Genomic DNA, 12928 nt, shown 5'->3' with positions numbered 1-12928 from the left:
TGAGCCACCATCCCTGGTCAGCACACTGTCTTAGTTATGACAGCCTTGTAATAATTTTTGGTACCTGGTAATTTAAATTCTCAAGTTTTGCCTGTCTTCAAGACTGTAGTCTTGACTATTGAGTTCTTGGCATTTCTATATGAATTTGATAATCAGCTTGCCCATTTTCTCTTTCTCACAAATGTATAAACCTGCTGGAATTTGGGATTAATGTAAACTGTAGATCAATTTGGGAAGATTTAACATTTTAATAATACTGTCTTTCAATCCATGAATATGGTATAACCTTCCATTAATTTGAATCCTCCTTAATTTATTTCACTAGTGTCTTATACAAAGTTTTCAATGTAGAGATATTTTTCCTTATTTATTTTAATTTATTTTTTGAGATAGGATCTCACTCAGTCACCCAAGCTGGAGTGTGGTGGGGCAGTCATAGCTTACTGTAGCCTCCAACTCCTGGGCTCACTCATCCTCCCACCTTGACCTCCCAAAGTTTTAGAATTACAGGTGTGAGTCACCATACCTTCTTTTTAAAATTAAATTTATTCCTGGGTATTTAAAATTGGTTGGTGCCATTGTGAATGCTACTCTAATTTATTTTATTTTCTAATTGTTAGCAAGATAGTATTGATAAAGACTACCCAGTATTTAGAGATTCAACAGAGGAGAAGTGGCCAGTAAGAGCCTGAGAAGGAGGAGCAAGTGAAGTAGAAGGAAGGCAGAAGGAAAGAAGGTCTCCAAAGGAAGATATGTTTAAGTGACCAAATGTGTGAAATCCTGCTATCACGTAGAGTAAGGTGGGGATAGAAATATGACCAAATGGATTTAGAAAACTTTTTTCCAAGTGTTTTACTTTGAATGATTGCTGAAAAAAATTGGTAGTAGCGGGCCGGGCGCAGTGGCTCAAGCCTGTAATCCCAGCACTTTGGGAGGCCGAGGCGGGTGGATCACGAGGTCGAGAGATCGAGACCATCCTGGTCAACATGGTGAAACCCCGTCTCTACTAAAAATACAAAAAAACGAGCTGGGCGTGGTGGCTCGTGCCTGTAATCCCAGCTACTCAGGAGGCTGAGGCAGGAGAATTGCCTGAACCCAGGAGGCGGAGGTTGCGGTGAGCCGAGATCGCGCCATTGCACTCCAGCCTGGGTAACAAGAGCGAAACTCCGTCTCAAAAAAAAAAAAAAAAAAAAAAAAATTGGTAGTAGCTATTAGGGATAGGTAGCCTCAAGAGAGAACTTTTTTTTTTTTTTAAAGAAGGGAGATACTAGAGTATGTGTATATGCTGATCAGAATGATCCATTAGGAATTAATTAATAATGCAGAGGATTATTCAATAATTTAATCCTTAAAGGGAACAAGACAGGGAGGAATTATCCAAGAACTAAATAACTGAAAACAGGAATGGAATTATAAATCCAGATTTGGCTTTTAATAGCAGAAGACCTTACACAAGGCAAAATGGAGACAGGTAGGAGATACATTTGGAATTAAAGACATACTTTGAAGACTCAAGTTCAGTTATATTATGCACAATGTTTATTGAATGGTTAAAACTATATTTGGTACCCCTTAAAAACATCACTTAACCCTCATAAAATTTTATGAGATTGGATATACTAACCACACTTTATAGTTGAGAAAATAAGGTTCAAAGAGGTTAAATAAGTTGCTAAAGATCATATACCTAGTTACTGGTAGGTTTGGGTTGTTAAATTCTCAAAATCTTTAATCTTGGATATTCCAGTAACAAAGGACTAAAAGAGGTCGGGCAAGGTGGCTCAAACCTATAATCCTAGCACTTTGGGAGGCCAAAGCAGGAGGATTACTTGAAGGCCAGGAGTCTGAGACCAGCCTGGGCAATATGGCCAACCCCCATCTCTAGAGCCTTTTTTTTTTTTTTAATTAGCTGAGTGTGGTGGCACACACTTGTTGTCCTAGCTATTTGGGAGGCTGATGTGGGAGATTGCCTGAGCCCAGGAGTTTGAGGCTCTGGAGGCTGAAGCACCACTGCACTCCAGCCTGGGTGATAGAGCAAGACCCTGTCTCTAAAAAAATAAAATAAAATGCAATTTAAAAGATATCTAAAGATAGCTATTTATCAATCTTATTTTTTATGAGAAAATAAATGATTCTTCTTCTGTTGGCTGGGCGCAGTCGCTCAAGCCTGTAATCCCAGCACTTTGGGAGGCTGAGGCGGGTGGATCACGAGGTCGAAAGATCGAGACCATCCTGGTCAACATGGTGAAACCCCGTCTCTACTAAAAATACAAAAAAATTAGCTGTGCATGGTGGCACGTGCCTGTAATCCCAGCTACTCAGGAGGCTGAGGCAGGAGAATTGCCTGAACCTAGGAGGTGGAGGTTGCGGTGAGCCGAGATCGCGCCATTGCACTCCAGCCTGGGTAACAAGAGCAAAACTCCGTCTCAAAAAAAATAAATAAATAAAATAAAATAAAATAAATGATAAGTTTATTACTTAGAACACTAAAAATCTATTACAGACTCCCAAAGAGCGCCACTAAGGATTTATGAATCTTAGTTTATTTTCATCACTATAAAGTAAATGTAGAAAATTAATATTTTGGTCATTTGTTGTTAATAGCAAACTTTTTTGTAAGAAGATTGAAAGACTGTTTGATCCTGAGTACTTGAATCCAGATTCTCGCAGTAATGCAGCAACATTGTATAGGTATGGTAATGTGTTTTTTTTTTTTGGTATGCTTTATAATGCAGCTATATTCTTTAATTTACTACATTTACATTCTTCCTGGATGTTTTTTGTATCTTCTTTGTTTATAGATGCTGTTTGTGTAAGAAACTTTTAACAAAAGAAACAGAAAGAAGAATTCCTTGTATTCCTGGAAAAATCAATGTGGATCGACATGGAAATATTGTCTATATTCACATAAGGTGTCGTGAAGATAAAATACAGATTTTTTTTAATGTGAATTTCTAGCATATTTATTAAAATGTAACTACTTTTATAAGAAATGGGATAACATCTTTTCTGCATGTAATCCAGCTTTCATTTAGAAAAACTACTTTCAAAACAAGATAGTTGTCAGTACATTCTATTTACTGGGTAAATTTCATAATGTTTTAAACATTAAAATGATAAAAATTTTTGTATATTAATCTTGAAAGATATTCTGGTCAGTGCCATTAAAATGCTTTCTTTTCACTAACAGATTTTAGTTATCTGTACAAATGTTATACTGAATTTTACAAGAGAACTAAATTTACTTTCAGGTAAATTTTGGTGAGTGAGGAAAGTTGTCTTTAACGTTGGATTTTCTGTCATCTATTTGTTCTTCATACTTTAATAGTATTTCGTTAATACATAGGCCAGGCGTGGTGGCTCACACCTGTAATCCCAGCACTGTGGGAGGCCAAGGCAGGTGCATCACCTGAGGTGAGGAGTTTGAGACCAGCCTGACCAACATGATGAAACCCCATCTCTACTAAATACAAAAAATTAGCTGGGCATGGTGGTGCGTGCCTGTAGTCCCAGCTCTACTCGGGAGGCTGAGGCAGGGGAATTGCTTGAACCTGAGATGCAGAGGTTGCAATGAACTGAGATTGTGCCATTGCACTTCCAGCCTGGTGATAGAGCAGGGCTCTGTCTCAGAAAAAATAAAATAAAAATTAGCTGGGCATGGTGGTGCGCACCTGTAATCCCAGCTACTTGGGAGGTTGAGGCAGGAGAATCACTTGAATCTGGGAGCAGAGGTTGCAGTGAGCCAAGATCATGACATTGCACTCCAGCCTGGGCAACAAGATTGAAACTCCATCTCAAAATACATGCATACATACATACATTCATTTTTCTCTTTATGTTCAAAACAAGTTCTCATTCTGAGTTGAGGGTGGGTGTTGTAACTTGGTATAATGTCTCAGAAAAGCAGAAACTTTAAAATTTGTATTTGACAACATCCTTCATCCAGTATCATTCAGGCTGAAATGCAGTGGTGTGATCATAGCTCACCACAGCCTTGAACTCCTGGGTGCAAGAGATCTTCTTGCATGTATTCTCAGCATTTTGGAAGGCTGAGGTGAGAGGATTATTTGATGCCAGGAGTTTGAGACCAGCCTGGGCAACATAGCCAGACCCTGTCTCTACAAACAGTTAAAAAATTAGCTGAGCATGGTGGCACACATCTGTAGTCCTAGCTTGGAGACTGAGGCAAGAGGATCATTTGATCCCAGGAGTTTGAGGTTGCAAGGCTAGGATCATGCCACTGAACTGAAGTCTGGACTACAGAGCAAGACCTTGTTTCTTAAAAACAAAGTTATAAAAGAGTATATACATACATAAAAGTTGTTAGTGGTTAAAATAATAGATGTTCACTAAACTGTTAACTGTGGTGTTACCTTTCAGTGATAGTATTACAGATGATTTTAGTACTTTTTGTTCTTTTTTCTGTATTACAAATTTATAGCACATATTTTTATGAAAGAAAACCTACAAATGTTAAATTTCATATACATATATTTACACACACACATATTTATTTGTGCCCGGCAAATTTCATATTTTAAACATTAACACAAAAATATAAAACAGCACTTACTTTGGCTCTAGTATTAATAGTACAGTTGGCCAGGCACAGTGGATCACACCTGTAATCCCAACTCTTTGGGAGGCTGAAGTGAGCGGATCACAAGGTCAGGATATCGAGACCATTCTGGCTAACACAGTGAAACCCTGTCTCTAGTAAAAATACAAAAAATTAGCCAGGCCTGGTGGCACACGCCTGTAGTCCCAGCTACTCAGGAGGCTGAGGCAGGAGAACTGCTTGAATCTGAGAGGTAGAGGTGGCAGTGAGCTGAGATTGCACCACTGCACTCCAGCCTGGGTGACAAGAACAAGACTTTGTCTCAAAAAAAAAAAAAAATACTACAGTCAACTTTGAAATATTTCCTTTTTCTTTCAGTATAGTAATCAAGGAATTTTTATTAGTTATTATAAGTATTTTATGGAATTTTATTTTGCTTTTGTCTTGAGACTTGATTTACCTTTAGAAAATTACTTCCATTCTGACAATACCTATTAGTAGTATGTGAAAAAAGTAATTGATATTAACTTCAACATCCATTTTTGATGTTTTATTCAAAGTACTTTCTTACAAGTCAGCAGTTGATGTATAATTTTTTTCTTAGCTCACAGTCTCTCTGGGTTGCTTAGGGTGGAGTACAGAGGTGTGATCATAGCTCACTGCAGCCTTGAACTCCTGGGCTCTCAAGCAATCCTCCCACATCAGCCTCCTAAGCTAGGACCATGGCTGCACGCTACCACATCTGGCAACCTTACAGTTTGTGTGTGTGTGTGTGTGTGTGTGTGTGTGTGTGTGCGTGCGTGCGCGTGCGTGTGCGTGTGTGTACATATGTGTTCGCGTGTGCACAGGTGCACATGGTTTCACTGTGTTGCCAAGGTTGGTCTTCAACTCCTGGCCTCAAGTCTCAAATGATCCTCCCACTTAACTGCTCAAACTGCTAAGGTTACAGGTGTGAGCTACCATTCCTGGCAGATATATACATATTACTTTTAAGACAAATGTGCCCATGTATGTGCCCATGTAAGTTGGAATAACATCATGATGTTTTATTTGTTGAGCTAGGCAGAAAACCAGAAAAAGTTAGAAAAAGATTAAAATAAAGACTTAGAATCAGGTCTGTAATCCCAGCAGTTTGGGAGGCTGAGTCAGGAGGATTGCTTAAGGGCAGGAGTTTAAGACCAGCCTGGGCAACATAGTGAGACCCCATCTCTACAAAAAAAAAATGTTTTAAATTAGCCAGATGTAGGCCAGGCCCAGTGGCTCATGCCTGCAATCCCAGCACTTTGGGAAGCTAAAGCAAGTGGATTACCTGAGGTCAAGAGTTCAGGACCAGCCTGGCCAACATGGTGAAATCCCATCTCTACTAAAAATACAAAAATTAGCCATGCGTGTTGGCATGCACCTGTAGTCTCAGCTACTTGGGAGGCTGAGGCAGGGGAATCGCTTGAACCCAAGGGGGCAGAGTTTGCAGTGAGCCGAGATCGCACTACCTCACTCCAACCTGGGCGAAAGAGCGAAACTCCATCTCAGGGAAAAAAAAAATTACCCAGGTGTGATGACGCATGCCTGTTATCCCAGCTACTCAGGAGGCTGAGGTAGGAGGATCACTTAAGCCAGGTGAGCTATGATAATTGCACTACTGCACTCCAGGCTGGGTGACAGAGTAAGACACTGTCTCAAAAAAAAAAAAAAAAAAAAAAATGAGTTGCATATGACCATAGAAAATATGGTTTTCAGCCTTTGCTATTTTTTAAATTTATGTTACTTAATTTAAAAATGTGTATTACCAAAACCTGATTGTATATTCTGTATTGTTCAATTACTAAAAAAAATACTTGAAAATAGTGCAAAATACTAGTACATTAATGAAGCGTTATTAGTAATTCATTAGTGACATAAAGTACTAATACATTAATGATTCTAATGTTTAGAATTACCAGTAAGTAGTAACTTGTCTTATAACATAGGCAGTTAGAATAGTTTCCATTTAACATATGCCTAATTCCCAAACGTTGGCCTGTTCCAACTATATTTAATTTGCAATTCTTTATCTGGCTTTGCAAAATAATTTGGTGTTCAATCATTCATACTTGTTCCTGTTGTCCACAAAATATACAAACTCCCAAATGAAATTTAACCTACCTTTCAGTGTAGTCCACATCATAGCCATCATTAGGGAATATTCTTGGAAATAAGCCACAACTTTAAAAACATTTGTTTAAAACAAATTGTTTAGGCTGGGCACGGTGGCTCACACTTGTATTCCAGCACTTTCAGAGCACAAGGCAGGTGGATCACTTAAGGTCAGGAGACCAGCCTGACTAACATGGTGAAATCCCATCTCTATGAAAAATACAAAATTAGCCGGGCGTGGTGGCACACACCTGTAATCCCAGCTACTTGGAAGGCTAAGGCAGGAGAATTGCTTGAATCCTGGAGGTGGAGGTTGCAGTGAGCTGAAATCATGCCATTGCACTCCAGCCTAGGCAACAAGAGGAAAATTCCATCTCAAAAAAGATAATCATTAAATAAATAAATAAAACATTGTTTATATCACTTGCTTGTAAAATTGAGGCTCTTTCCCCAGAGATAAGACGTGGGATGTTCATGAGTATTTGAATAGTCTTTTCGAAGAATTAAAATCTTGGAGAGATGTATACTGGCGATTGTGGGGAACAGTCAATTGGCTGACTTGTTCAAGATGTTATCAGGTAAGATTTTTTTTTTTTTAATATCCTGCTCTACAAACATTGAGAGCAAGATTCTTGTGATATCTGCTGTTTAATTAATATGTTTAAACATGTTTGGACAATATCCAACATCTTTTTAAAGAAACTAGTGGCACTCGGGCATGGTGGCTCAATGCCTGTAATCCCAGCACATTTAGAGGCTAGCTAGGGTGGGCAGATTGCTTTAACCCAGGAGTTCAAGACCAGCCTGGTCAACATAGTGAGACTCTCATCTCTTAAAAACAAATAAAACTAGTTGGGTGCGGTGGCTCAATCCTGTAATCCCAGCACTTTGGGAGGCCAAGGTAGGCATACACGAGATCAGGACATCAAGACAATCCTGGCTAACACGGTGAAACTCCATCTCTACTAAAAATACAAAAAATTAGCTGGGCATTGTGGTAGGCGCCTATAGTCCCAGCTACTTGGAGGCTGAGGCAGGAGAATCACTTGAACCCAGGAGGCGGAGGTTGTAATAAGCCAAGATCGTGCCACTTCACTCCAGCCTAAGTGACAGCAAGATTCCGTCTCAATAAATAAATAAATAAATAAAACTAGTGGCAAAAGTAATGATGCTGGTAAACATTGCTTGCATCTGGCTTAATTTCTCTTGCCATGTTTCTTCTTCATTTTTTTCCCATTCCTGAAACAATCAAAGGCTTGTTGAATTTTTAGAAAAGTAACAGGGTTTAATTGATCAAATCCAGTTTTTCAATGAAAAAAATAATAAAAAATCCTTATTGCCTTCACTTGTTTTCAGCCAAACTATTTTCTCTGTTGTCCCATATATTTCTAGAAATTCAGAAGCACCTTTGCAGATAGGATGCTATTGATATGTGCCTTTGTTGTTATAACAATTTTGTTCCCAAAAAGTTTCTTCTATAAATGTCTATAGTAAAAGCATAAAAAACTTACTGCTTGTAGGAACCTATAATAAACCCTTTTATGGAATAAATAGGCTTTTCTAAGTCACAGTCATTCCTAATTAATCTTAGGTATAAATGCAGTTTTCTACATATAATTTCTTTTGAATCCCTGAAGTTTTCCTCTCCCCAGTAATTTTCCCCTCTCACTTAGGTAATGATTTTCAATAGAGGGAAGGAAGAACAGCTTGTCAGAATCTTCAGAGTGGGATTTTAAACTGCTTAAGGCCCACTCAATGGGTTATATGTTCCCACAATTTTTATAAGGTTTGTTGAAGTATTATTTATATACAGTAAAATTCATCCTTTTTTTTGAGGTTCGACAATGCATACAATTGTGTAACTGCCTCTGTAGTCAAAGCATGTAACACTTCTTAACACTTTTTAACACTTGTTAAAATAGTCAATTAGTCAATTCTTTCTTTAGTCAATTCTTTCTTCCACCCTAGCCTCTGACAACCACTGGTCTGTTTTCTTTATTTATGGTTTTGCCTTTTCCAGAATGTCATATAAATAGAATCATATAGCATTTAGTTTTTTTAATCTAGCTTCTTTCACTTCGAAAAATGTATGTAAAATCTATCCATGTTGTTTCATAAATTAGTTTGTTCTTTTTTATGGCTAAGTAGTAGTCTGTTGTATGACTGTATCACGTGTGTTCAGACATTCACCACTTGGAGGATGTTTGTAGTGTTCTAGTGTGGGACCATTATGAAGAAAACTGCTATAACATTTTCATACAGGTTTTCCTGTGAACATAGGTTTTTATTTCTCATGGATGTGTTTATTTCTCTCCTTTTTATCTTTTTGAGACAGAGTTTTGCTCTTATTGCCCAAGGTGGAGTACAATGGTGCAATCTCAGCTCACTGCAACCTCTGCCTCCCTATTCAAGTGATTCTCCTGCCTCAGCCTCCTGAGTAGCTGGGATTACAGATGCGTGCCACCACACCAAGCTCATTTTTTGTATTTTTAGTAGAAATAAGGTTTCACCATGTTAGCCAGGCTGGTCTCGAACTCCTGACCTCAGGTGATCCATCTGCCTCGTCCTCCCAAAGTGCTGGGATTACAGGCATGAACCACTGCATCTGTCCTCCTTATTACCTAGAGCAGGATTGCTAGTCTGTATGGTATTTTAACACTTACCATGCTAACAGTTTTCCAGAGTCCCAGAACCATTTTTCATTCCTACCAGCTACATATGAGAGTTCTTGTTGTGTAATATCTCAGTAGCAATTGATATTGTCAGGTTTGGGTTTTTTTGTTAATCTAATAGGTATGTAGAGGACCTCCTCACAACCAAATTGTCCTCACAACTTATAAGCAGGGATATCAAGCTTCTGAAATCTGACTTGCTCAACATGTCAGAATGCAAAAACTTTGAGAGATTAGTTTCCTCTTCTTTTCAGCAAATTGAATATTGATTTGTGATATTGAGTATTTACTACAGAGCTCATAAACCCATAAAATAGTTTACATACAGAATATTGTGTAGAAGAGAACATGTACCACGTAGTTTTTATAGGCTCCTAAATTTTTATAAGCAAAAACCATTATGTGAATATCATAATTGAAACTAACAACTAAAAATTCTGAATTACAGACTTTATAAATGCATTTATGTTAAAGATCAGTGCTTATGAGATCACAGCCACTTCAGTACATCATAATAATAGAAAAAAAAAATCAGTGCTTACAATTGTTAACGTTGTGTTTTTACTTGAATTATTTTACTAACTTGTTTTTTTTGTTTGTTTTTGAGACAGAGTCTTGTTCTGTCGCCAGGTGCTAGGCTGGAGTGCAGTGGCATGATCTCAGCTCATTGCAACTTCCACTTCCCGGGTTCAAGCAATTCTCCTGCCTCAGCTTCCTGAGTAGCTGGGACTACAGGCGTGCGCCACCATGCCCAGCTAATTTTTGTATTTTTTAGTAGAGATGGGGTTTCACCATGTTGGCCAGGATGGTCTCGATCTCTTGACCTTGTGATCTGCCTGCCTCGGCTTCCTGAAGTACTGGGATTACAGGTGTGAGCCACTGCACCCAGCCAACTTTTTTTTTTTTTTTTTTTTTTTAACCGGTCCTCACTCAGAGTCCCTCTCTTCCCCTGACAGGACCCTTTTCAGGATTTCACCTTCTTAGAGTCTCCCCCAGTAAGGAACTCTCTCAACAACCTGGTGCAATGCTATAGCTTTTCATCCCATCTCAGAGGCCCCCCAAAAGAAACAAGTGGTCAGAGTACCAGTCAGGGTACCTCCCAAAAGTCCAGTGCAGTCCAAGGTATAACTCTTTCACCTCTTTTGGTTCTCTATCCAACAGGGATTAATGATATTACCCATTTAGGTATTTCTTCACCCCAGGCCTTGTGGGATTACCCTTAATCATTCAGCAGTACTGCCACTTCTTAGAATACACCACTACCACTCACACAGGATTTCCACCCAGAAACAGTGACATCTGGGGTTTTTCCCCAGTCTCCTGGCATAGTGGTATTTCTTACAAACTTTGTACCTGCCACTGGCTAATGGAATTGGCCTCTCAATGCCTCCCCCAATTATGACACAAAAAGCCCAACACTCACTTCCTTTCTCTCAAGACAAAATGGTTTTACTTTCTCAAGATCTCCTGCCTTCAAAGCCCAACATTATCATCCACCAATGGTGCCCCCTGTGCAGGCCCAAAAGTCTTGTCCCCTCTAGGTCTGAGTAAGGTATCATCTATTCAAGGATGCTCTCCCTACCCCAGAAGGCAAACAGAATCCAACCTTCAGAGCCCCGTAGTATCTCTGAATCCAATAATCTCACCACTCAGAGCCTCAGTTTCCCTTTTCCAAACCAACTCTTGGGACTCAGATTCATCCCAACTAACCTTTTCTCAGAGCTGGTGGCACTACCTGTGTCTACTGCCTAGCCCAGTGGTTTTTCCCATCACAAGCAGCACCTGTGTCCACTGAAACTCCTTAGACAGTGCTTGCACCAGTTCTTTCATTCTTTTTATTTTTTCCTGAGATGGAATCTTGCTATGTTGCCCAAGCTGGCCTTGATTTCCTAGGTTTAAGCAATCCTTCTACCTCAGCCCCCCTAGTAGCTGGAGTGACAGGTGTGTACCATCGCACCTGGCCCTATTTTTCCAACTTATAAACATTTGAAACCTGACAGTTAATTTTATTATTAAACTTTGATAACCTTTTGTCAAAAGTTTTCAAAGCCAATGATTCAAAGTTATGTCATAGTTTTTATTAATATTGATGCTAAATATTTACCTTAAAAATGTATCAAGGGGCCAGGCATAGTGGCTCACGCTTGTAATCCCAGAACTTTGGGAGGCTGAGGTGGGCAGATCACCTGAGGTCAGGAATTTAAGACCAGTCTGACCAACATGGCAAAACCCTGTCTCTACTAAAAATACTAGCCGGATATGATGGTGGGCACCTGTAATCCCAGCTACTTTGGAGACTGAGGCAGGAGAATCACTTCAACCCAGGAGGCAGAGTGCAGTGAGCCAAGATAGCGCCACTTCACTCCAGTCTGGGCAACAGAGCGAGACTCTGTCTCAAAAAAAAAAATGCATCAAGGAGTAACCAAATGAAGCAAAATTTAATTTTTCTTTGGAAAACATGAGATGATTGTCTGATTATAAAATTGAATGTATATCAAGATCAGTTTAATTCATCTGAAATTTGCTTAAGGGGATTTCATTTTTTGCTGTCTAATAGTTTTATTCAGGTAGAATTACACACCATAAAATTTACTCATTTTATTTTTTTATATTTTTTAAGTTAGGTTGTGTTCAGAATTTACTCTTTTTAAATTTGTAATTCAGGTTTTTTTGGAAATTTAGAGTTGCACAGTCATCACCGTCATCCAATTTTAGCACATTTCCATCACCTCAAAAAGATCCCTTGTGCCCATTTGCTGCTATTTTATATTATAACCTCCAGCCCCTGGCAACCACTAATCTACTTTGTGTCTGTATAGATTGGCTCTTTTTCTGCATATTTCATATAAATGGAACATATAATATTTGGTCTTAAGTATTTTTGAAATGTATAATTTTGTTGTGGAAATAATAGTTGATTTTATCTGTTTCTTTATTCAGGCCTTTCTTTGTATTGAATTTTCACATTGTCAGTACCACTCAGAAACAGTGGTTTATCCTTCTGCAGCAAGTTCAGTGAATACTGTTGGCACTGGAATTTATCCCTGCTGTAACCAAAAGGTTCTTCGGTTTGATCCTACTCAGCTTACAAAGGTGAATTTTGAATGTTGCCCTTCTGTAGCTACAGTTTTTTTAAAGTATAACAGTAATACATTAATGTATAAAACACTTCAAACAATACATAAATAAGTATAGGAAGAAGAAGTTCCTTTTCACAGCACTCCCGATTTCCATCTCAGAGATAATCACTGTTAATTATTTCCTTTCAGACCTTCTTTTGTACCTTTCTGGCACAAATTAGATATGTTTTTTTGTTTTTTGGAGGTTTTTTTTTTTGAGATAGGTTCTCACTCTGTCGCACAGGCTGGAGTGCAGTGGCACCATCTTCACTCACTCCAGCCTCTGCCTCCCAGGCTCAAACAATCCTCCCACCTCAGCCTTCCAAGTAGTTGGGACTACAGGCACATGCCACCCTACCCAGCTAATTTTTTCTATTTTTTGTAGAGGTGAGTTTTTGCCATGTTGCCCAGGCTGGTCTTGAACTCATGAGCTCAAGTGATCTCCC

At 38.9% G+C, this 12928-nt stretch overlaps 1 protein-coding gene across 7 annotated transcripts in view; it reads left to right on the top strand.

Annotated features, from left to right (window-relative positions):
- The window catches only part of SANBR (SANT and BTB domain regulator of CSR), an 87400-nt gene that overhangs the window by 19409 nt on the left and 55063 nt on the right, over positions 1–12928 (top strand). For all 7 annotated transcript variants that reach the window (XR_005577717.2, XR_012517720.1, XR_012517722.1 and 4 more), the window contains 4 exons: positions 2605–2691; positions 2802–2912; positions 7146–7269; positions 12304–12456. Coding sequence is in view for 4 of the 7 variants with exons in the window: in XM_074399491.1 (XP_074255592.1) it covers positions 2605–2691; positions 2802–2912; positions 7146–7269; positions 12304–12456 (475 nt within the window). In the remaining 3 variants the exon portion in view is untranslated. The remainder of the gene's footprint in view (positions 1–2604; positions 2692–2801; positions 2913–7145; positions 7270–12303; positions 12457–12928) is intronic.

The sequence above is a fragment of the Saimiri boliviensis genome, chromosome 1, assembly GCF_048565385.1.
Source record: "Saimiri boliviensis isolate mSaiBol1 chromosome 1, mSaiBol1.pri, whole genome shotgun sequence".
Taxonomy (NCBI): Eukaryota; Metazoa; Chordata; class Mammalia; order Primates; family Cebidae; genus Saimiri; species Saimiri boliviensis.
This window is presented reverse-complemented; position numbering and strand designations above follow the sequence as displayed.